We start from the raw sequence: 24,774 nt of genomic DNA, 5'->3' as shown, positions 1-24,774 counted from the left end.
TCTGATGTTCAGCAGGTGCTGGGAAACCCACAGGACTCAGTGAGGTGCAGACCATTCTCTGTAAAGGACTTGTTAGAGCCAAACTCCTGTGTTCTCTGCTCATGCCTTTGAAGAAGCTATGAAAAGGTGATAGTAAGGAGCTGTTACCATTTTATGGATCTGTAGGCCCAGCACGTGATACATATTTATTTTTCATACACAGATCTAGGTCTAATTAGAGGAAGTGGCAATGTCAGCATCTGTGAAGTATTGAAAGACCCAGAGTCAGTGGACTCTGACCCACTGACAGCCATATCTACGAAGAAGTTCCCATTGTAAGGTAGAGAAAGCAATAACAGAAAAGACAAAAGCATAAGAAACAGAGAGAATATACAGGCTTTGCAAGGTATAGAATGACTTTATGTAGTCTTTTTCAACTAGACAAAAGACTGTTTTATACTGTCAGTAATACAGATTTCCAGGAAAATATTCTGATCCAGGCTTGAAGTGTAGGGATCTCAATCTTCCATAGGCTCAGTGGATGAACAAACAGCTCATAGGCTCAGTGGATGAACAAACAGCTTTTACTTCAACAAGATTTATACTCCTAGAAAGCACCCTTTAGTTTGCATTTAAAACTACTTCCTTAATTGAGGGATGGCTCCACTAGCAACAAAATGAAAGATCTTTCTGTGGATTGTTCTGTAGGAGATTTCCTATATTAGCATTACAGTGAAATGTTTTGTATGTTTGAATGTGCAGCCTGGTCAGCTGCATGTCCACCTATGTGAAGAGAACATGTGTACCACTGCTGCTCTTCCAAGCTTACAGGGTAGAGACCACTAAAAGATGATGGAGGCCATGAGGTTGCTCCAACTGTCCCTGTTTTCAGCGTCTTCTTTGAAGAAAAGTAGTGTAAAAATATGTTTGTATAAGTGACAGACTTAAAAGGGCATTTATTCCCTTTTGGCAAGGACTGCCCAACTATGATCTTCATCTACCTCCAGGCTACCAAGCACATGCACTGGACAAACTTCTGGTGGTGCTTATAAAGTAGAAAGGAACAAAGAAAAGAGCAAGATATATTCAATTCTCAGGCAACATGGAGAGAAGAGGCAGATGTAACAGAAAACAACTGGAGGGCAGAATTGCAACTTATGTCTTATAGAGACATGGAGAAAATAAGAGAAAGAAGGACATTAAGGAACATTTATTTAAGTTTTAGTATCCAAGTATTGAACAAAACAGAATAAAAAAAAATAGAAAAAATGTGGAAAAAAGTGTTGGATTGGATGATATTCCTGAAGAGAGGAGGAACAAAGTAGCAAAAAAACCCAAACAAGTAGAACTCCTCCACCACACACTTTTTTTTTAAATAAATCTCTAGCCTGCTTTTATTATGTTTCCCTCAGATGGGACAACAGTTTAAGGATATGATCTGGCTGCACCATGGCCTCAAAGACTTTGCTAAGACTTTAAGATACTTTCACACGATACCTCAAAAAGGATATGCCTCTGCAACAGGTAAGCATTCCTGGAATATACGCACATCATGTACTTACCTGAGGTACAGTTACGCTGCACTACGTAACAGCACAGGGCACCCTTCCCTCTTATTAAAAGGCATGGTCTCATCCTCCACACCCTTCAGAGTTCATAATGACTGTGTAGAAACTAGGAAAGTTTAATTAATGTTTTTGAGAAGAAGAGATAGAACAAGCAATTTGTATGTACATAACTGATAAATGGAAGCAAGGAAGACTGAGACAGACTCTTAGTGCTGCCCAGTGATAAGAGGCAACAGGGACCATGTGAAATACAGGGAATTCCATTTAAACATAAAAAAAACCTTTTTTAACATAAGGGTGATTGAACATTTTATCAAACCCAAATATCATAAGATGAAATATTGATTTGGTTTTGTGGCAAGGGAAATCACTCAGAGGATAAGACAGTAGGAAACCTGGTAGTTATTTCTATCTTTCCTTTCTTTAGTTGAAATTATGTGATCTTTAGGGTTCTCTCTTATAAGATTTCATGGAGCTTGGAGAAATAGGCCCTCAGCTTCTCTAAAGATAACTGCAACTACAATAACCCAAATAAGAGGGAAAACACGGAAGACAGATTTCATGATGCCTTCTTTACTCTGAGAGACACCTATTTTTACCCTCTGGTGAGTACATAAGATGCTCTTCCAAACTTTGCATTAGTTTGTAGGATAACTGTAGTGCTTTGAGCACAAAAATATACTTAGTTCTGTCTTCCTTTGATGCACATATAACCTCATCCTGCAGCAACTGAGGTGAAAAGCACACTCAAATGATAGCAAGGAAGGAGAAAAGAGGAAACCAGAGTGAATCAGTGATTGCCCTCAGCTTTGAGAAGCTCACACATTTGACATGTAACTGCATATTTGCCATAGAGATTTGTCTTTCCTCCACACATTCAAAATATGCTCAGAAAACAACAACAACAACAAAAAAATAATTGCCAAAACATGCTAAAAAATAAAAAATAATAATAAAAAAGTCTATCCCTAATACCTTATGATAGATCATTGTAGAATCAAGCTGGTACATATTTAGAGTAGAGTAACCTCCAGGCAAAAGTACCTTCCCAGGTACTACTGATTTTAAACAACTAATTAGCTAACAGCTAAAAGGAGTCTGGAATCACATTACATATAGGTTGCTCTCATGCAGGACCCTTTGAGTAGAGACTTGTCTTTTGATAGCTTAGCCTCTGATTTAAAAGTATTAAGTTCAATGGTGATGTAAAAAAATCAAAGTTTAAAGAGAGTTCAGAAAGGAGTGGTGAAGATATTAGGGGAGCATGTTTTCCTAAGAAAGGTTTGGATAATAAGATCAGTGATACCTTGCAAGAAATGTAGCTGTAGTCAAAGAGATTCAGTGGGTAGATTCAGTATGTAGGGAGCTTTTCAGTCACATTTCAAGAAAATCAAAGGAGTTGTCATCCAGCAGCTCAGAACAGAATTCAATTTACATTGATAAATAGCTTGTGTATGTAAAGAAGGGCTCTTCTGGTGTAATGAGGTAAAACTACTAATGGAAAATGTTTTGGAAGAATGTTACAACAGCACATACAAAGCAGTCTCACAGGAAAAGCAGAGAAATTCAGCTGCCTGGGAAGTTTATGCTGCAAATGGACAGAGAGCTGGAAATCTGTGATAGAGCTCTGTTTCAATTAGAGAGATGAACCAGAAGAGCTTCTAGCCTTTCCCATCTTTGTGTTTTATGAGTACAGGTGTTACAGGCATGCAAAGTAGCATATCTTAATTGTCATCTCCAAATCAGACCAGTTCCACTTGTGTTTGGTTTAGCATACTGTATTTTGATGAAGTTTTCATCTGATTTCCCTTAAGGACAACAGTAGCATTTCCATTCATTCAAGAAGTCAATCTCTTGTGCTATTTCATTTACTATGAGAGCAAAGAATTTAAAGTGTGAATTAAAACAATGGTAAAGCCTTTATTACATGAGGTAAATAGCTGCAGGAAAGCAAACCTAGAACTTTGACAGTACAAATAGCTGTTGACTGCCAGAGCTTTACTTATACACTGCTAAACTTCACTCTGGGAAGAGAATGCTGCACAAATTGCTGCTGGAGCCTAGGAACTTCAAAGTGACTAACATGGAAGTGCAAATCAATACAGTAACCACGTGAAACTTTTCAAAGGTATTTGATGCCTTCATATGTTCATTTTGAAAAGTTACCTTGCAAATTCCCACTAATCCTATCTTTCTTGAACTCTCAAGCCATTTCCTGAAAATAAAATCTAACAAGTCCTAGTGAATTGTTCTTGTAACACAGAGATTTCGTCAGAATGTGCTTGGAGGATATGAAAAGCTTCACCTGAGCTGACTTTTCAGTACAGTGTTTCCCAGGGAGAAAAGTTACAAAGCTTCTGTCATGCACCTACTGCCCAAGACCTTCTAGCATTGTCCTACTGGGGCACTCTACAGGTCACTGCAGGACAGTCATTGCATGTGAAGTTTCTCAAGAAATCTACCCCTTGTGTATGTCCTACTGTAACCTCCTCATTAAAATACTGGAATTCTAATTTTGCTATTTTCTGCTCCTGCATAACATACCATAGTGTTCTGGAAGTTGTATGTATAGTGTTTATTTGCTTTCAAGCTTTGTGCTTTGTGAGAAGTTGAAAATGCTGCTACTGTATTGTTGAAGTCATAATGTTTTTAAGTAGTTTGGATCCCGGAGTCATAGACTCATAGAATCATAGAATGGCTTGGGTTGAAAAGGACCACAATGATCATCTAGTTTCAACCCTCCTGTCATGGCTGCCCAGAGCCACATCCAGCCTGGAGTCCTTAGTCAAATCATCTGAAGAACATTATTTCTAATTTTTATTACTCAATAGTCATTTCCCTTGATCTACGAGCTCATACACAGTCACCATACATTCACTTGTCTGTTCTGCCTTTACTTCTGCAAAATATCTTTAGTTTCTGAAATGACTGTATGAAGTATATTGTACTGTGACTTGAGCACTACATTACAAGAGCTTCATCCAAATACTGATGACTTTAATTAACTTCTGGTAAGGACCACATTTCCTAATGTCAGCATCTCGTGAAGACTACTATAACACTGCTCTAGTAGCATCTTTTCAACTGTTAAAATGCAACAAAAAATACTTAAGTAAGTGTTTTTGTCAAAATGTATTTCCCAGTGCTGTCATACTTACAAGAAGCAATAAACCAGAAATGTTTATAGTGGTGACTCCAAAAAATGCTTTATACTGTTTTGAAGGTTTGAAAATAAAAATGGATATTTCTCTATTTAATGTCGTGAACTAAGAATCCACAGCTGAAATTCACTTTCTTCTTCACTTTGACCTGTAGAGACACTTACATTATTCAATATTCCATACCCTTGGTAGATCAAACGCGGTCCCTTTATTTAATTAGAACAAACAACAGAAGTCTTATTTAAAAATGTTTATTGTAAAAAAGTGGCTAGAAAAAAAAACCATAAATTTCACTTCACGCTTTCTTCAAGTTATCTATAGATGCTGCTATAGGCAACAATTCACTTTCATTCATAACACATTCAGCCATATAAAAATAAAAATATTTACATTATGTCCACATACTTTACAAAATCATCAATAAAAAAGGCACTTGGAGGGGTAATGCTGAAAATATTGCATTTCCTTTGTGCATTTAACAATAACAAAAAATAATTGTCAAACTCCCATAAGTCCCCTCTCTTGCACTTATTCCCGTTTTTAAAAAATAGCAAAGTTTAGAGGAATGATCCCATATTAGAAGACGGTCAGGCATGCACCAGGAATGTTTGAAGCTACAGTCTTCTTTTTGTGTTTAATAAAGGCACATGCGGTTAATTCGTGGCTTTTAAGTTTTTCGTACATTCTCTTAACACGTTTTCCTCTCTTAATTATCCCTCTTTAAAGCGTTTTAGATCATTAGTGAAGGCCTTGGCTTTAATAAAATAAAACTTTGGAAAAAAACAACAACAACAACACAGCAATGAATAATCTTAAACATTTACTAAGGTAAACTCGGAATACTTTTTAAGGCACCTGAGATAAATGGTGTCTAGTAAAACTCACTCGGGTAGTATTTTTTATCAAAAGTTCCATTAAAATACTGTTTCTTTGGTTGAAATGGCTTGGCAGGAATGTATTAGTAACTTTGCAGCCTTTTCTAAGCAAGAAAAGACTACTCAGATTTGGCTTCATCTATAAAGAAAGCTGATAATGCTTCTTCCTTTAGATCTACTTGAAATGTCATGCATGGCATCTTTCCCCATATCTCAGAGTTCACACTTAAGAATGTGAATGTGTGACTTAACAGAACTACTTAAGGCTGTTTTCTACTGACATTCTAAGTTCTTCCACTACTTTGTTTGTTTGCTTGGTTTTGTAAGTTGTTGGTTTCTTTTTTGTTTGTTTGGTTGTTGGTTTTTGTTTTGTTTTGGTTTTTTTTTTGGCTGAAAAGTGGAAGAGAAAATGCCTTTGGATTTCCACTTATCATTTGGAACAGGAGTGGAGAAATGCATTGAGTCCAGGTAAACATTGACTGCATGACTCAGTGTGCTACACAGCAGCCAGATTCCTCATGTTTGTGCAGAAGAGACATTCTGGAGAAAGTTTTGGAGCAATTTTTGCACTGGTATTTCTTCACATCCGAGTGGGTCTGCAGATGAGCCCTCAGATTGGATCTGTCTGCGAAAGCCCTGTTGCAGTGAGGACAGGAAAACGGTTTCTCTCCTAAAAAGGAAACATCAAGGAAATATACAATAAAGCGTTAAAAAAAGAAGCTTTGGACAGGTAAAACTCAGTGTTAACCTAAGAAACAAGCAAAGAGACTGAAATGATTTGTTACAGTAAAAAACAAGTGCAACACAAAGTTAATCAGGCCACAGACACAACAGCTTTCAGCACTGTGGATTGCACTTGCAGAACTCAGGCTTTGCAGCAACTGTTAATAAGTGCAGTCTTTGAAGACAAGGTGCTGACACCTTCTGCATGTACAGGTGCAGGCAGTATTCCTAAGCTGGGCTCCTCCCAATATTTTCACATATTTTCATGGAGTGTCTTTCTGCTTAGCTCCGTGTGAATGACTTGGGATGAGAGCTTTGGCTTAGAAGTGGCAAACAGCTGTACAGATGTTAAATTCTATCCAGCATTATGTTGAAAATCATACTTTTGCCTCAACATACACACACAGAAAATGCTTTGGTGATGAAGTGTTTCTAACTCTTGAGGACTTGAGAGAGCGCGTGCAAAACTTGCCAATTGCTTAAGGGATCAGAGATAAGCCTCTCATGCACTGCCTTTCTGCTTTGCTAGTTAAGAGTCAGCTGAAGCCTTCTGAACATTGTCATTTTCCAAGCCTGAAAGTTAACATAAAATCCTTATAGCAACACCTTCAGCTAGTGGGAAGAGGTTATCAGAACAGAATCTGGCCCACAGCTATGCTCCCCTCCCACCCACTCTTCAAAAAGTGAAAAACTGTCCATTTAATAATACATTTGAAATTTCATTTATGCATTTCCAGGTTAGCCAAGAAACAGTGCTGTTTGTTCTACCTATGGAAAAAATATCAGAAAGTGACAGCAGCAATAGGCTGCAGCTCTTACCAGTGTGGGTTCTGATGTGCCCTTGAAGTAGCCAGGGTCTGGAGAAAGCCTTGCCGCAGATCTTGCAGACACAAGGTAGCGTGTGGGTCCTGATGTGCATCTTAAGTGCTCCCAGGCTGACATACTCCTTGTCACAGTACTTGCAGCTGAACGATTTCCTAGACTGGGCATCACAGTGCAGCTGCTTGTGTTTGGCCAACCCAGAGAAAGTGGAATAGGTCTTGTTGCATAAACCGCACTGAAACTTTTCAGCTTCGATGGCATGAGGGTCTGAAAGCTTGGACTGGATTCTCTCTTCTTCATCGCTAATGGGGCTTTCTGAACCACTGTGATCTTTGGAGGAGGTGTCGGATGGTGGAGGTGGGCTGACTCTTCCCAAAGATGAGGGGTATCCAGAAAGCGGAGAGAGGTCGTTGGGTAGAGGAGATGGTAGCAGCCCGGTTGTAGTCCACACAGTAATGGGGTTGTAAGCTACAGAGCTCAGGATCTCTGGCTGCGGTATGATAGGGACCGGGTAGCTTTCATACAGGTATGGGGATATAATCACTGGAGAAATAAGAAAATTTTAAGGTGAGAGGAATGATAAGTATTTTAAAAGGCAGCAAAATTAACATTTGGGGCATTAAAAAGAGCCTAAGTCAATCACTCGGAATGTTCATCTGCCTGTAAGGCGGATTAAGGAAATACAATTGGATACAAACATACTGATGGGTAAAGACAGTGCCCTGGAACAGATATATTACAGCTTAAGAGTTTCCTCAAGGCAGCACGCTGCTTCTAAATCTATGCAGCCTGATATAATGCAGCAGTGAAACTTCCTGCAGGATTTGTGCAAAAGTTTCTACTCCATTTCCAGCAGATGGAGAACAGGAAAACTCCAAATCCTCTTTTAATAACTGAGTTCAAGTGGATGAGCAAACTTCATGATTCATTCCAAACAGCGTTGACATATTTCTCAAAACTCTCTCAATTAAGCACAGGAAAAAAAAGAGCTAGTGGGGAAGTGACCCCCTCCCAGAGCCCGGGGAGCAATCCCACCCCTCCTCTCTACCACCAAGCCACAAATGCAACCTCAGAAGCAACGCGGCTGCTGGAGATTTTGTTCTGTTACCTGTATGAGTGTCCAGTTCACTGTAGTTTGGCTTCTTGGATGAATTGAAATGTTTCTTGACCAGGAAGGAGCGTGGCATTTTGAACGCGGGCTTTCTCCTTCTTGCAGAGTCTCCTTGTGGGTCGGCGCAGCGGTGCAGCACAAGCGCACACTATCACTGCGAGCGCATCGGTCCCTATCGCATTGTCTGCTCCATGCACTCCGCTGTGTAGTGGCACTGCAGAGGCGCCTTGAAAAGTGCCGTAAATACCCGCAAGTCAGGTGCAGGGGGGAAGGGTTTTCTGCTCCTCCAATCACTTCTGGATGTTCTCAAGCACTTTTCCAAACAGGCTGTTTTTCTGGGAGGGCTGCTCGCAGGACGGACCCAATCCTCGCACGGAGGCTTTGCTTCAGGTTTCAGCTCCTCCCGCTGGAGACAGCTGTGCACAGAGGAGCAGAGCAGTCTGGCGGAACGGGCTGCGCTGCTGCAAAGCGGGTGCGCGGCGCTCCTCGGGATTTCAGTCTAGAAAAATGTCTTGGTCATAGTGCTTGAACAATAAAAGGTCAGTTTACTGATTCAGCTGAGTTCTTTTTTTTTTTTTTTTTTTTTTTTTGCTTCCCATGAATAAGTCACGTGCACTGAAACTTTTTCTTATCTTTTTTTCTTTTATTTATTTATTTTTATTTTATTTTTAAAGAGTCTCTTTTCCAGATGTTTGATGTAAGAATTACAATGGGACACGCTGTCCGTTAAGGGCAGAAAGGGGAGGCATTGCAAGAGAGATGTTATCCGGCACTGCGAGGCTTGGAGCAGGCTGCGTGCTGCTCTGGCTGGGAGCTGCCTTTGAAATCTGCGCTCAGGAAATGCTGGGGATGAGCAGCGTGCTCCCCAGCCTGCCCCTTTCAGGCACAGGGGCCAGCGAGATGCTGCTGGCGAGCCCAAGCTGAGGGAGTAGCCCGTGGAAATATTTTGGTGGGGGTGATAGGTTGGATGTGCTGTACATATACCCACATTGGTTCAGACAGAACGATCCTATGAAGGATACTTTATTTATTTATTTATAACTTTAAAAATCTGCAAAATTTTGACCTTTCCCTCCTTGGGAATTACCGTGTCACTCTCTCGCTTGTCCTTTTAGAGCACCGCCAAGGGAATTTTCCTAATTACCCAAAGCAGTTAAAAGATGCACAGATAAGAACCTCCTCCACCCCCCCACCCCCCCAAATTACAGACTGAGTGATGTCCCTTAAATGAATTTCTCCATTAGTATGTTTAAGACCTCTTGATATCCTAAGAAGGTATAATCTTTGTTATGTATTTCATTTAAGATGAAAGTTTCTCAAATGGGCCACAGAATGTTCTGGTTATCTAGACTGGTTCACAGGAGGCATTTAGTCACATATATATATATATGTGTGTGTGTGTATATATATATATTAATTTTCAAACGTTTGCATTTTGGAAATGTGGACAGCTGAATGCTGGTGAATTTCTAACACGGACCACACTGACTGTCTCCCAATCTGCCCTCCCCACTGCTTTCCCCCCTTAGCTTTTAACTCCACCTGCCCGGGCACATATTGGTATGCTGTGCGGTGTGCCGCTAGGGCTGTGTCCTGTGTTCTACAGAGCCCACCCCAGCCCATTTTTTGCAGCAGGTGTTGGAACGGAGATGTGAAAAAAAAAAAAAGAAAAGAAAAAAAAAAAATCCCCTTTGGTTCTGTTAAGACACGTCAGAACAAAGTGCTTTGTCAAGGCTGCATGGCTTCTTAATCTCTGGGATGCCGGAACAAGTGCAGAGAAAGTTGGCCATTTTCAAGAACTGATTAAAAAGGTTCAGCTGCTCAGCGTCTCCCTTGTGTATGGCAGTGAGAGGTGTCACATGAGCTTCCGGGCTGCAGGGAGTACACCCAGGCTGGGGAAGGAGAGGGAAAGTGGCAATGAAAGGGACTTCCCAGTTACCTGCTCAGTAGCTGGGCTGACGGGAGAAGTGCAGCTCTTCACAGCACTGATAGCAAAGCTGCTGCTTTCCTTCACTCTACAGAAATGATCAAATCCACAGCATATTTTTGAAAGGGATGTTTGTGGCGCTTGTCCCCTCTCAGCTTTCTGTTCCCTGCCAACTCTGGGAAAGCATTGCATTTCAGGATGTGAGGCATTAGTCTGTATCTAAATAGTCTGCTACATGAGCTGTGATTCAGGCCTCAAGCTGCTTTAAGTCCCTGTGTTGAAATGAATGGAGCCGTGCAGATTTTCACTGGCTCGAGATCTGTTCCTTTGTATATTTGTTAAAAGCAAAGGGTCTGATTCACCAGTGAGGTACTCCCTCTCGGGGCATTTTCACCAGCATAACACCGGAGTGATGCAGTTCAAATTAATTGCACTTATATAAATCACAGAAGCGTAAGCAGTTAGCCCACTGGCTGAGCCGAGCTGATTGAAGGATGTTAGGAATTGGGTAGAAGGCATGTTATTACATGGTCCTGAAAGGATATTAGCAACATGTACTGCCTGAGTGAGGTCTGCTGTCTAAAAAAAAAGGGAGAGTCTGCGTGAGGGGTGGGTGAGTCAGAGTAAACAGGTGCTCTGGGTGTTTACGGCAAATGTGGATGAGAGGGCACTCACAGGTATGCAGTATCCATCCCTGAGCAAGAAAGGAAACACAAAGGTCGACCACAAAGGGTGGGAGAGTTCCCCTTGGCAGGAGAGATGCAGGGATGGTGGATAGCAAAGATACTCCTGCAGGGCGTTGTGCCAGTGGGCAAAGCCTTGTGCTCTCCTCGGAAGAGTCAGGCTGAGCACTTCTCCCCCAAGTGTTATAATTAATTGGTCTGTCACAGCTTCTGTAGGTCGTCGCTTTGAAAGCTGGTGTGAAGTGTCTTGCTAATGCCACTGTGCTGCTAATTGCTGCTCTGTGAAGCAGGTGGGAAGCAACCCGTGCACATCCGTTGCCTGAAAGATTGGTATGTGCTTCTCACCGTAGAATGCTTAGGGCCAAAGTTTCATGCATGTAGCAGAAATTGCCTTTTGCTTGTTTATGTGTCTAAATAATAACCAGTGAGCCTCAGTTTCTGACAGCTCCACCAAACCCCTTTCTTGTCAGGCTTTCTGAGAAAGGCAGCAACTTTTGTTACACCGCTTTCTGGAAATGGAAGGGTGCCAGAACTGCCTTTATTACTGAAGAGGGAAGAAGGACCTAAACAAATCCACCAACAGCTCAGGTTTTCACACTGAGGAGTTCACATCCTTATCATGCATCAATCGTTAGCACGACCATGGATCAGAAAATAGTAAATATCTGGATAAATCACAGCAAAATTCATTAAAAAATAATAAAAAAAAAAATAATTAGAAAATGAAATGAGTTCTGCTGGATGGCTGTTCCCAGAGTACTCTGCATTTGAGATGCTGCATTGCTAAGCACATTTTGCCTGGGCCTGCTATGGAGTTCAGAGGAGCCTCCAGAGGTACCTAGCCTGGTGGAGCACAGCAAATGTAACTCAGGAGGGCTATTGGTGCAGGTGATGGTTTTGCTCCAGGAGGAATAAAAGCAGAAGTAACTCACAGCATAGATATTTCAAATCTTAAGCCTCCAATAATAATAAAAATAAATTAAAAAAAAAAAAAAAGAAATAAAAGAGATCAGTTTTCAATAGCCAATTGAACGTGGAATATACCAGGTAAGATTCAACCTCAGTGTCATTTGGTACATCCTGGGAAAGTGAAGGAGTGGTGTTAATTCTGGAAGAGGATGGGTTTAGTGAAGATAAAAGATGAGGAGTACCTCAGATCTAATTAGGTTGGATGGCTGAGAGGGATAAGTCTGAAATTAGCAGAGGGAAGCAATTAAGGAATGGTATTCCTTCCCATTGCCCTAATACATGCGCGTAAATAAATGTTTCTGAAGCACATCTTTAGGAAACCTTTTCTTCCAGCTTTTACTTCATTATTCCAAATTCTGACCTGAACTGTCAGCAGAAATGGCAGCAACTTGAGGGGGAATGGTGTGAAATCACATTGAGCTCTGGGCATGTATACTTGAGGTTCAGTGACACAGAAGAAAACGCAGGATTTTGGAAGTTTTGCTTTTGAATTGAAGTTTTTCAAACTGTGAAGGTTTCACACCTGCATATACAGGCTTTCTGAAATCAGGTGTCTCAAGTCAGAGTTATCAAGTTCAGCTGTATAATAGGATCTAAGCTTCTGAGATCTGGGGAGACTAAAAACGAAGTTTGCTTATAGGGCATGTTATAAAGCTAAGTGTTCCTTTGTGTTTTGGTTAATTCAGGTTTGTAATTCCAACTCAAGCCTATTAAAGAGGCAATGATTGAACCACAAAAGTCTGATTCAGCCTGGACTTTCAAAGTTCTTGGAGTCAAGAAGCTTTGAAGCGGGCGCCTTAGAGGTCTAAGCTCATCTGCAATGTTATTATTATTATTACTTTAATATATATATATAAATAGTACTTATTGTGAAGGAGCCTTCTTTATTAATAAGATACAAGACAGTCCCTTTTGGACCAGGTAGTTTAAACAAGGGTGGCTTATGTGTGCTCTCCTTCATGCCTGTGGAACCTCGCTGACTATAAGAAGGTTCAGTTTAGAGTCAGTGTGGCCCATCATGAAGGGACCTGGTTATGGCTCAGTTTTCCTACATTGTTTCTACATGAAGATACTTTAACAATGGGCCAAATTCTCCTGTCATTCCCATCTGTAGTATCTCTGCTGCCTACAGCTGAACTGTTTCAGATCTACTCGAGCAGATCTGAGATGTGACTTCAGTAAATACAACTCTATTTATGTGCGCAGTGCTATGACAAGTATTCATTTAAACAAGTGTCTTACATCCCCGCAGAACTATTACGCTTCGAAAAGCGATGCTTTCCGCGTCGCATTCTTTTAGCCTTTCAGCAGTATGCCGCTAAATTACACCGCGAGGAGAGATGATGTGCAGCTCTGGGGCCGCACAGCGTTGCGTGGTGGGAAGGAGCCACCTGCTGGCGGCTCAGCGCCGTGCGGTGCGGCAGCCGCCGCGGGGCCGCGTGCGGGCGGACATCACCCCCCGGTGGATAGGAGAGGCGACTGAACAAGGCAGCAGGTCTATAATAAGTGCCTGTGGCTTGTTTTGTTTTCTATCCTTTTGTGATTATTGAACGTAATCCAGCGGGGTGCCCAGGTGGCCAAGAAGGCCAATGGCATCCCGGCTTGTATCAGAAATAGTGCAGCCAGCAGGAGCAGGGAGGTGATCATCCCCCTGAACTCAACACTGGTGAGGCTGCACTGCAAGTACTGTGTTCAGGACCCTCATGACAAGAAAGACATCGAGGCCCTGGAGCATGTCTAGAGAAGGGCAGTGAAGCTGTGAGGGCTCTGGAGCACAAGTCTTATGGGAGCAGCTGAGGGAGCTGGGATTGTGCATTCTGGAGAAGAGGCAAGAGGCTCAGGGGAGAACCTTATTGCTCTCTGCAATGACCTAAAAGGAGGTTGTGGTGAAGTGGGGGTTGGCCTCTTTTCCCAGGTAACAGCAAAAAGGGTGAGAGGTAATAGCCTCAAATTATGTCAGTTTGGATATTAGGAAAAATTTATTCTCAGAAAGAGTGGTAAGGCAGTGGCACAGACTGCCCAGGGAGCTGGTGGAGTTGCTGTCCCTAGAGGAGCTCAAGAACCTTGTGGCTCTGAGAGACATGGCTTGGTGGACATGGTATTGATGAGTCGACACAACGTTTGACTAGACTTATAGGTCTTTTCCTACCTCAGTCATTCCATGATCCTATGATTATTGTTTGTTGCCTACATCAAACTGAGATATAAAATCACATTTGAATCTTGCTCTGGGGATTGCATGTCTGTCTGTTTGTATGACCGAAGCACATTTTCTTTCATTATGTACATGAGTACATACATTTATGTATCTATTTGTATTTATGCGTATTCTTACAGACTACATTTCAAATGCTGACACTTTAATCAAACAGCAAACATCTGTGGGAGAGAAAGTGTTCTTATCCCTGTTTTACGAATTATTAAATGAAACATGAAGAGATTGAGATGGGCATTTTCAAAAGCTTAGTTTGTAAAAGTGTATTTTTAACTATAATTTGTGGTAGTCTCCTTTCCAATAGATTATGCTTCTCCCTCCAAAAGCTAAACATTGTGGTGCATCACCTGTTATTGCATTTCTTTAAAAAGTTTGCTGTTAGCAAAGAGTTATTTAGAGTATAATTTATGTTGCTGTATTATCATTTATACTGAGGACATGACTTTTGACCACAGCCCACTGCAGCACCATGGATTTTCAAATACAATAAAAATGCTTTCCTTTGTTTGTAATCTGCTTGTCCCTTTGCTCTATTTGGTGGACTCCTACACCTGGATTTTTCCATCTATGCTTTATTCATGCTTCACTATAGTATTCATAACAACATACATGATACAGACATTGAAGTGCTCTTTTCTGCACTTCCTAGAGATGCCCATGGTCCTACCTCACCAATCGCACTACTTTGCTTTCTGATTGATTGTCCTTGAGATAGTAACTGCCCGTCAGGAACTGAAAATGTGAACCCTATAATCATACATACTCTACTGTTAGATTGGATGGCTCAATATCAGTAGTTTCTCACCTTTTAACTTGCTTTTTATGTCTATGTGATACCTCTTTTTCTTGTTCACTCTTGCTCCATACATACACAATGTTTAACTTTCTAAGCAGGAAGTTGCTTGTAGGCAGAAAACTGTTATATTTCCCCCCCCCCCACCTCTTTTAGGTGTAGCAGGTGTAAAGAAGTGAAAGCAGTTATTGACATTCTGTTTCATACTCTGGCTGCCTGACAGACGTGGCTGTGCCAGGGTTCCATTAAGCAGCAAACAGTGCATGAGGCAGTATACAGTGCTCGGGGGGACAGCAGAGTTATCTCCTCAATTTCGGAACCATCTATTTAGTACCAAAATTGTATGTGGCATATCTGCCACAAAAAGTTAACATTCTGGAGCATCAGGGAGTATTTCTTTTTGTTTACTTATCAATTGCACATCTATTTGTCCAAAGGAGTTGAACTTTCCAAATGAATGTTCTTTTTGTTCTTTTCTGACTATCCAACTCTTGGCATCCCTGTTATGCTCTGGTAATAGCTGGGATGTTTGTCATTGTGCCCCCAAATAGACAGGTGTTATCACTTCATAGAGCCACTATCCCCTTTTCAGTGTAAATTCATCATTTTTTCTGTGAGAGATGTTAGATTTATTTCAGTGCTACTTCTCTGGTTTATTCTAAAGCTTATAGACCTTCTGTAACCTCTGCTGCTCATAATCTCAATAAAGTTATAAGTCTGGTTCCCCAGCTGTATTGCCTATTCTTCACTCATTTCTTTAATGTTACATGTCACTTACACATAGGATCTCAGGCAAATGTTGCAGATGGCTATTCTTGTAATTTCTTGGGTTGCCCTTAAAAACTTGGGCTTTTCATTTTACAGTGTCTGTTTGGAAGTTCCAAGCCCCAGAGACTTTTGATTGTAAAGACCTGTGTTCTCCTGAGCTCCAGTCTCTTTGCATTCAGACTAGTACTCTGCTTCTGGCTCTGTTAAGCTTGATAAAAACATCCTGCCCTATCTTCTCCTATCGCCTTATACAATAAACGTTGCCAGCTACAGGCTTGATGTCTGAAAGTCCTGTTCTGTCTTTATCTGTTATCACTGGAATAGCTTTGAGGGCTGGCTGATGTCTGGAGACATTTGTTTCTGGCGTGGTACCTGGCAAAAGGCACAGAACAAGTTGTCAGTGGCTGAGTGATTCAGCACTCCAGAACTCATTTTCAACATCACAATCAGTGACTTTTTTAGTTCCAGTAAAATCAAGCAGTATATCTTCAAGATTACCAAGTAGAAACTCCTCTGCAGTGCTCTGTTCCCTGATGGGAGGTTTCCCAAACATCTAAGACATTCCTGAAGGCTTTTCACCACTGGAAAAATGCTCAAGGTCACAAAACTGAAAAGGCACAGCTGCCGACTCTGGTTTCTGTGAGCATGAGGGTGTCAGGACTTTCTGCTTTCCCTGGTTCCTTCCTCAGCAGATCTACAAGGCCCCGAGGATCTCTGTGTTTCAGGTTTTGTACCAACTCCGGTGAGAGTCTGTGACTGATTACAGCATGTATTGCAGGAGTTGGTCTCACAGTATGTCTCTGTTAGGCTTCTGCCTTTGGAAGGGGCCCAGAGTGACTACAACTTAGCCCTTTCATGTTGGGGACAGTCAGACATTGTATTTCAACCAAAATGGTAGACCACTGAATCACAGAATATCCCAAGTGGAAGGGACTCAATCACTGAGTCCAACTGCTGGCTCCATAGTTTTCTGTAAACACTCCTTGAACTCTCACAGCTCGGGTCCATGCCCATTGCCCTGGGCAGCCCATTCCATGCCCGCCGCCCTCTGGTACAGACCCTTTCCTTCACCCCCAGCTGCCCCGCCCATGACACAGCTCCATGCCATTCCCTCGGGCCCTGTTGGTGTCACACAGAGCAGAGCTCAGCACTGCCCTTCTGCTCCCTGGGAGGAGCTGCAGACACCATCAGGCCTCCCCTCAGCTCCTCTGCTCTGGGCTGAGCAAAACCCAGGGACATCAGATGCTCGTCTGACATCTCACTCTCCAGGCCACTTACCACTTTCATAGTCTTCCTTTGAGTGCCCTCTTTTATCCCTTATGTTGTAGTACCCAAAACAGCACAGTAGTCAAAATTGCTTTCATAATGTTCTCTGGTAATGGTATGGTCTTCGCTTCAACTGTGGTACATTACAAATAATAGCAGCTTTTTTCCCCCCTACGTTAACAGCCCATGTCTGCCCATTGAGATATTGCCAGCACTCAGCCACACTTCTACACTCATTTCCCATGTTGCCTCTCAGTATTGGTGGGAATCATTTGCAGCTGTCTCTGCACATTGGCTAAATCTTGGTCTGTCACTGAACCCAAAGTCTAATTATAGCTATGGTAGAGTGGTTGATATTTGTTTAAACTAAAGCTACCTATTAGAAACTGTCATGAAAAAGGTTAAATTATACCTAGGCCTTAGTTGGGAGGGTGCTGATACCCAGAGTCCAGAACTGTGCATGGGAACATGCTAAAAAGGGAGGGTGTACACAGCTGTAAGCCTGTACCTTGACTCTGTTTTATCTAACAAGTCAGGGATGGTTCATATTCCTAAAACTTGTTTGATTCTTTGTTAAAGGAAATGTGTGTAAATATACTGAATAGTAATATTAAAACACTATATGTATGTATATGGTTTTGTTTTTCATCAATTACTCTTGATAAATGAAGCAACATTTTTGTTGGTAGTAGCAGTGACTAAGCTGCTCAAAGTCACTCATTTTAAGCAGTTATCTATTCTGAAATTGCATAATTCCTTTTTTCTTTCTGTTTGTGCTGGTATAAAATGTTCTGATGTGATGCTCAGGCTTCTCAATGACATGAACAGGCTGTGAAGGCTGCTCCTCTGGGAAGCGAAAGGTAACTTTGCCTGAAGTTTAACTTTGTGTCCCTGTCAGCAGTGACTGCCAAATCACCTACATTCCCTCTGCTGATTTTTCTCATTTGATCACTTTTTCCTTATGGAGTGAGCTGAGGTACTCAAAAATAAATGTATAATGACAATAAAACTTCTTGTAGGGGAGTCAGAAAAAAGAAGACAAATATATTTGTGAGAAGAAAGAATGAGAAAACCAAGTAAATGTCAGATACCAGTCTCAGAATATGAAGTCTTTTCAAACTGCAAAGTCTCTCAGGTGGCAGAGGAAGCCTTTCAGTTCTTCTTTACTGAGTCTGAAGTACCAGCATAGTGCTGCGGTGGCTGGTGGGACTATTTACCTCCTGAATTGCTTTAGGAGAACTTCTTGAATTTCTTCATATTCTCATATTCTCCCTGAGAATCACAGGTGCTTTGTGTTCCCTTTTTTTTTTTTTTTTTTTTTTTTTTTTTTTTTTTTTTTTTTTTTTTTTTCCTATAAATGCTTTTAACTCAAGCATCTTTGACTAGAATTTTCCATTCTTTCTCTATCCTAAATGTTCATAAACTTTTTATGCATTTCCTTTGATTATTTTTCTTCTAAGATTTGTTGCAAGTTTTCACGTATGAAGATGATGTTGGGTGGATGTAAAACATTGTGTTAATTACTAAAATTGGTCTTAAGTACTTAAATGGCCTTCCCTCCTTCACCAGAGTAGCCAGGTATTTCTGCAATGTGATGAGAGGAGAAAGCAGCAGGGCAGTTCAGGGTTGTTTTGCAGCTGCCTGGCAATAATGTTGGACATGTGCAGTATATGACTGAATCTGGTGTTTATGAGAAACATAGTGTGTTCTCGTGCCAGGACAACACAACTGATCTGCACGTGCACAGCAGAAATATCCAGGATTGGCAGATGAATTGTGTGGTTTGTCCTTCACCAGCCTGGAGGTTACTGATAAAATCTGAAATCCTTACATTTCATCCGGATAGAGCTGCTTTCTAAGCTCAGAGACTGTATTTGAGAGGAGCATACATCATCTGGTAGGTAGGGCTGAGAAGTCTGCTACCTCCATTTTAGAGATGGAACACTGAGGCACAGGTGACCTAAAAATCACACTCAAAAAATTGAAAAAAGAACTGTGTAGGATTGGAACAGACCCATTAAGAACAAGACTGATTATGGAATTATCTTTAATCCTCTCAACATTAATTTTCAGCCTTTGCTGAAAGAAGGAGACTCTATTAGCAGACCCCTGCTCTGAGAGCAAGAGGAAAGTAGCAAGTAAAAAGGCTGGTGAGGTGGGCAGTGTCTAGATAACACATTTTGCTGTGTTCTGCCATAGAATGACTTAATCAAGTTATTTCTCCAGTTACATACTGTGTCAGCTGAAGTTCTACCTCATGTCTTGTTAAAATCTAGAGAAGTAAACTACCTGGAGAATTTGAGTAGCATTTGAGAGGACACAGTAAAGCAAAAGATCAAGGGGATTTACTGCTAAGAACTGTCAGGGGTGTTAACGGAATTACTAGTGAAGAAGAAAAAATGAATCAATGATGAATAATCATGTAGTGTATCAGGTAAGTCAGTGCATTGTCTCTGCAGTAATTAACTGTTCCAATGATACAGGCTGGCAATGTAATGAGAAAACAGCAGTGAACATGCTCTAATTACATTTGCTTTCAAATTCGACAGAAGCTGAACAGCTGTTTGGTGCAGTAGGTAAATTAAGTGCACTAGTCAGTCAGATCCAATTTTGAAGTGAATCCTTGATGTCATTCCATGATTAATGTGTAGGCTGAATGTTTATAGGAGCGATTCAGATAAAATATTGTCACTCAATATCTTATTACCTCTCGCTGCCTTGATCACACCTTCTCTCTCTAAAAATGCATGTGTGTGTGTGTGTGTGTGTGTGTGGAGGAAGTAGCAGCTGAGCAAAGCAGCCTCTGTTCTCCTTGCAGAATTTTCTTGTCAGATGTTCATTTGTGGGGAGTGGAAAGAAAAAACAAGTTTTGTTCTCTCCTTCAGAGAAAACAGCTGTTAGGACAGTTTGTATGGCTTACAGCCTGTTCCTGACATCTACTGGATTGAAAATAAACTAGGGCACTCATCAGAGGAAAAAGCTGACCCAGATCATCCAATCATGTTGATAAGAATTTCAAGCCAGAAAGTAAAATTTATAGTTGAACTGTGTTATGGTTCTCTGGAAGTGTCTACGTGGATCCATACACTATTGCATCTGCCCAGCATTACTATTTTCCAGCCACTGCCTATAACAAGGATTGGGACCTTTGGCTGGCATGATAAATTACAATAACACAAAATTTTCTTTCCATATTCCTGCAGTATCTGACATACATTCTGTAATTCTGGTGTTGCACTCTGATCCAAAAAAAAAGTCCTGATCTCAAGGTAGGAGTTGGTACTGTTCTGTTCTTCTAGCTGAAGAAATATCACTACTTCTTCCCCATGAAAAGTTTGACAGGACAACCAGAAATCAAGAGAAAACATATTTACTCTCAGCTAAGTGTCCTATTAGAGAGAAACGACCAGGATTTACTTATTTAAGGTCTTCACTTACTTAAATTCAGCTTCTCATAATGTATGATGACTGTAATACTTCTTCGATCTTTTTGAAACCCAAGTAAACCCGAAGAAAAACTGCTAAATTTAATGAGAAGAAAAACCTATTATAATTGCATTGTCAAAGCAATCTTCCTGGTGAGTGACATGTGACAAGTCATTGCCTTTTTTAATTTGAAGTTTAGGTCTTTATTTTTCCACACCTCAAGTAGCAAGAGCATTTTGTTTATCAGTTTACTTCTAACACTGCAGTTTTGTTTAACACATTTGATGACTTAAAATATTATATTTACAAGGAAAGAAAAATTTGGCTGTTTGGTCAATTCTCTTTTTGAAAATGAATTAGTCTTACTGGATTTCCATTCTTAGGCCAGTGCAGGAAATTTCTGAGGAGTTACATTCATCTTTTTTGTTGGGTTTCCACTTCCCTCATAGCTCACAAGCAGTCCTGTTGGGAAACAGGATTTTGATGACTCTGATTTAGATACATTTGTTAGCTTCATACAAATGAAAATTAGTTTTAGGATTATTAATGAGCCTACAAAGACAGGATCACTACAGTGAAAGGCAGAAAACAGCCTGTCATCCCTCTTTCCATGAAAGACTATATGGTTTTGAGAAATGAAGCAACTTGGGTGAGTCATATAATGAGTACTCGCAAGGTCAGGAGCAAATTTATGGTCCTTAAGTCCTTTCTAAATGCAAATAACAGTGCTAGGACCAGTACTTTGCTTAATAATCATACTGGCAGTTTCAGCTTGGATTGAAATGGTGTTAGCTAAAACACTTTTAGTGGAATCAAGCTATGTCTTTAAAGCCAATCTCCTTTTCATAGAATTATGACTTCTCTGTGTAATGTCACAGAAGCATAGAAAGGCAGGAATAAAGAAGTCGCTTTGGTCAAAATTTCCTAAATCTCCCATTTCTGGAAGTGTAAAACAAGTACAGCGGCAATGGTTATGGAGACTTGCTCAACAGACCCCATGTTGTAGTTAAGATAAGTAGTAATGAGCCAAATTGTACTCATCTTGGAAAGTAATTTGTAGTGATTTGCAGAGATTCTTGAAGGTTACCTGAAGGTCTGCAGAACTGATCAACAAGCATAATCAAAACTGCAAACGCAAAAAACAAACAAACAAACAAAAAAACCAAAACAAACAAAAAAACTTCAACCAACAAACCACCACCAAAAAAAACTGCTAAAACACAAATGTATTACAATGAACAGTCTCAGACGCATTCATCTTAAATGTTTACATGGTCAGAGAAAACAGGCTTTGAATTAAGAAGGATCTATTTACCTCTGGGTCGCAGTCCTCAAGTTAGGATTTCCACCTGAAAGGCAGTCCTTCACTGAAGAGTAAGAAAGCACGTCCACCCACAGCTGGTCCTGCCAAAGAATGGTACTTCTGTCACTCATAATCTGTAGCAAAGACACACTGGGAGGAAGAACAGTGACATAGTCTTAAACCATCAAGAATGCACGTGGAGAGTGTGCAGGATGGGAGAAGCACCATTTTTTCCTTCCTTTGCAGTTAGATTGCTCTTCCCTGAATCACCTTTGCCTCAATTATTTTTCTAGTCTGCCTTAGAAATATTTGTGTTAGATATTTCCTCATTCCTTATCTATTACTTAATCTTAAAATGTTGTGAGAAAAGACATTCACCTGAATTGGTATAAAGTTTATGTATCACAGTGTAGTTACTTATATCATTCAATAGCAAGGAAGAATAGCATCTCTATGCCAAAAGAAAAGGAGTTTTGGACATCTCAAAAAATCCTTCCTTTAATATTGCCGTATAGGCATTAATGATAAAGAGAAGAACATTTCATGGAAATGGGGGTGTAACACCCACAGCTTTGCACTGATATGCATAGAAAAGATGGAGATCAAGAAAGAAAAACTGAAATTCAGGAAGAATGCTTTATCTGTAAATCAGCAGAAATCCCTCTGTTTAACCTTTTTCTCAAGGGCTGGTCTTTCTTACTGAGGTTATTACAGAATTTTTGAGAGGAAATGGCTTTGCAACAAGCTTTGTGTACTCGAGCATACGTACATATACTATCTTATTCTGCTCTATTAAAAACTACTGACCTACTGTCACTTATTTGCATAATGTTTACCATGCTAAGATCCGCTACTAAAACTGTTGCTAAATCCAGCAAATTAAACTGTAGATTCTCATCACGTTTGAAATTTACACAGAAGTCTTGATCTTTAGGCTTAAAATCCAAGGTAAAGATTAGTTAAATGGCAAAAAGTCTTTTTGAAGCAGTTAAAATAACCTTGTGTATAAAAATAATTTCTTTCTTCCTCCTCTCCACAAAAATGAAGATGAAAAAGAGAGAAGCTGAAAGGAAGTGAAAATGGACTCTTTTCCAGATTAAGTGAAACCGAACATGACAATGCAAATGAATGAGGTGGGTAAAATCAGGCCGGATGGAATGCAAATGAAATTATAGGAAAATTGAATTCAAGGAGATAGGGGGCATTAAAAAGGTTTATGTTGAATGAGAAATATAGTCAAAAATATAAAGGTATAAATATAAAATATAAAGGTCTGGTATAATAAGTCAGTGATTGAAAATGGAGTAATGTAGAGGGATGTGAAAGGGAACAATGAGAAAGTGCAAATGAAGACCAAGGGCTAGGCAAAGAAATATGAAGAAACTGGTGTATTATGGTACTGAAGTGAATAATTTCAACCATAATGTAAAAGAACATTCAGACATACGCTACTGAAGGAAAATATAAAATGAACATTGCAATAAAAGAGATGTTGAGAAAAGGGACGTTCTAACTTGACTCTTTAGAAAGAGGGAGATGGACAAATATAAAGAAATGAAGCAGATCTATAATCTCCATCACCACAGTTAAGTTGTGCTTACATTTGTCTGTTTTGTCAATGATCTTTATTACTAACCATTTATGTAAAATTTTAAAATAAAGAACACTATAACATATATTGCTGATCATTTGACTTCATATTGATGTGTCTCTCAGCTTTTCAGTTACGTTAAGTGAATTTTGTAATCCCAGCATATCCAGTCATGGGTGAATTCCAAATTCTGTCTTTTCTACGTGACTGTGACTACTCAAGAAATGTGGTAAATCCTGTCTCTATCAGACCTAAGAGTGAAATTGAAGAAGGGAAAGAGAGTGACTCTAAGCTTCTGTAGCGGAGCTAAATTGGATGAACTTTGTAAAACACAGCTAAACTGTGTCTAAGGCTAGCAGTTCTTTTGCATTTTTTTCTTTTTTATTCAAAGTTCTGAGAACTGATAATGCTACTCACTATAAAACTCCAGCAAAAATTCACACATCTATCTTGTATCACTAGGAAAATTCCTGTGAAAAGGGAATGAAAATGTGTTTGACAGAAAATGGAGGATCTAGTGTCATTAGCAAAAGAAATCATGAAACAGAATATGCTGTTATAACGATTTTATTTATTTATTTATTTATTTATTTATTTATTTATTTCCTGTCAAGGCAAAGGATTGGCAAGGCAAACTTGTATTTTAGTGTTATGGAAGTGAGAGGTGAATATATTTCCCAGCATATTACTTGTGGATCTGATAGCCAATGCTTTATTTTAAACGCTGGGAAATTACTAAAGTTCTCAGACGGTTTTATATTCCTGAAGAGATTTGTGACTCATAAAATACTGTATCCATTACAATAAACACAGAGACGTGTGTTTTTAAATTTTATTTTATTTTACTTTGTCATATTTTCCATATATTTGCTATAGAAAAGTAACGTTCAGTTTGGAATTCTTTAATATTAGAGCAAAACATCAGAAAGTTCCAAAATGTATGTGCATTTCCAAGGAGAGACTGCAGTATTTACATGCCTGCCTGTAACATCAGCCACCTTGAATACCTTCTACTTTTGCTTTCTGGAGACAGGGAGATAAATTCTTTACATTCTAAGCAGCAATGCAAAAAGAGACAAATCAATCACATTGACCAGTCATGCATTTATATACAAAATGCAGACAAACGTCCTGCTATAAAAATGGTAAAAGAATGATGAAGAAATAAAGCTTTCTAAGCTACTTAACAACATTCTCATGATTAAAATCCATAGTCTATCAATTTCACTCGTAAAGTTTACTATGTGTCATAGTTCACAGTGGACAGAGATCACTAAAACTTATGTTTACTCACTGTCTCCATCAGACTTTCTGCTTCAATTGAACTAAAACCAGATATATATTCTGTCAAAAAATAAAATAAAATAAAATAACCAGGTATAAAATAGAAGTGTGCATCAGTTTATATTATTGCTGCAACAATGTCCCAATTCTTGAAAAATATGTATAATGTACTTAAGTAGTGTTATAATTTCTCATACTTCTGAATTGTCAGAAACAAAGATTTAGAGATCAATACCTTTTCCTAACTACAGTTTTACACTCTTTTAAATGTTTATTCCGCATTTCCATTGTATTTATGGAAATCCACTGA

At 39.8% G+C, this 24,774-nt stretch overlaps 1 protein-coding gene across 1 annotated transcript; it reads right to left on the bottom strand.

Annotated features, from left to right (window-relative positions):
- Positions 1 to 4,951: 4,951 nt before the first annotated feature.
- On the bottom strand, positions 4,952 to 8,644 carry SNAI2 (snail family transcriptional repressor 2). Its single transcript, XM_072329147.1, has 3 exons — positions 8,237 to 8,644; positions 7,126 to 7,671; positions 4,952 to 6,253 (listed from the first exon to the last, which is right to left on the bottom strand). The coding sequence occupies exons 1-3, from the start codon at positions 8,313 to 8,315 to the stop codon at positions 6,072 to 6,074; spliced, it is 807 nt and encodes a 268-aa protein (XP_072185248.1). The 5' UTR covers positions 8,316 to 8,644; the 3' UTR covers positions 4,952 to 6,071.
- Between the last annotated feature and the right edge of the window lie 16,130 nt (positions 8,645 to 24,774).

Source organism: Excalfactoria chinensis, chromosome 2 (assembly GCF_039878825.1).
Source record: "Excalfactoria chinensis isolate bCotChi1 chromosome 2, bCotChi1.hap2, whole genome shotgun sequence".
Taxonomy (NCBI): domain Eukaryota; kingdom Metazoa; phylum Chordata; class Aves; order Galliformes; family Phasianidae; genus Excalfactoria; species Excalfactoria chinensis.
Note: the sequence above shows the minus strand (reverse complement) of the source record. Positions and strands in the feature narration are given on the sequence as shown.

What these genes read in the sequence shown, in the direction of transcription:
- SNAI2 (XM_072329147.1), bottom strand. Translation starts at nt 8,315, where the DNA reads ATGCCACGCTCCTTCCTGGTCAAGAAACATTTCAATTCATCCAAGAAG. An exon ending in TGAACTGGACACTCATACAG is followed by an intron (nt 7,672 to 8,236) that starts GTAACAGAACAA and finishes TTATTTCTCCAG; the next exon opens with TGATTATATCCCCATACCTG. An exon ending in GCACATCAGAACCCACACTG is followed by an intron (nt 6,254 to 7,125) that starts GTAAGAGCTGCA and finishes TTTCCTTTTTAG; the next exon opens with GAGAGAAACCGTTTTCCTGT.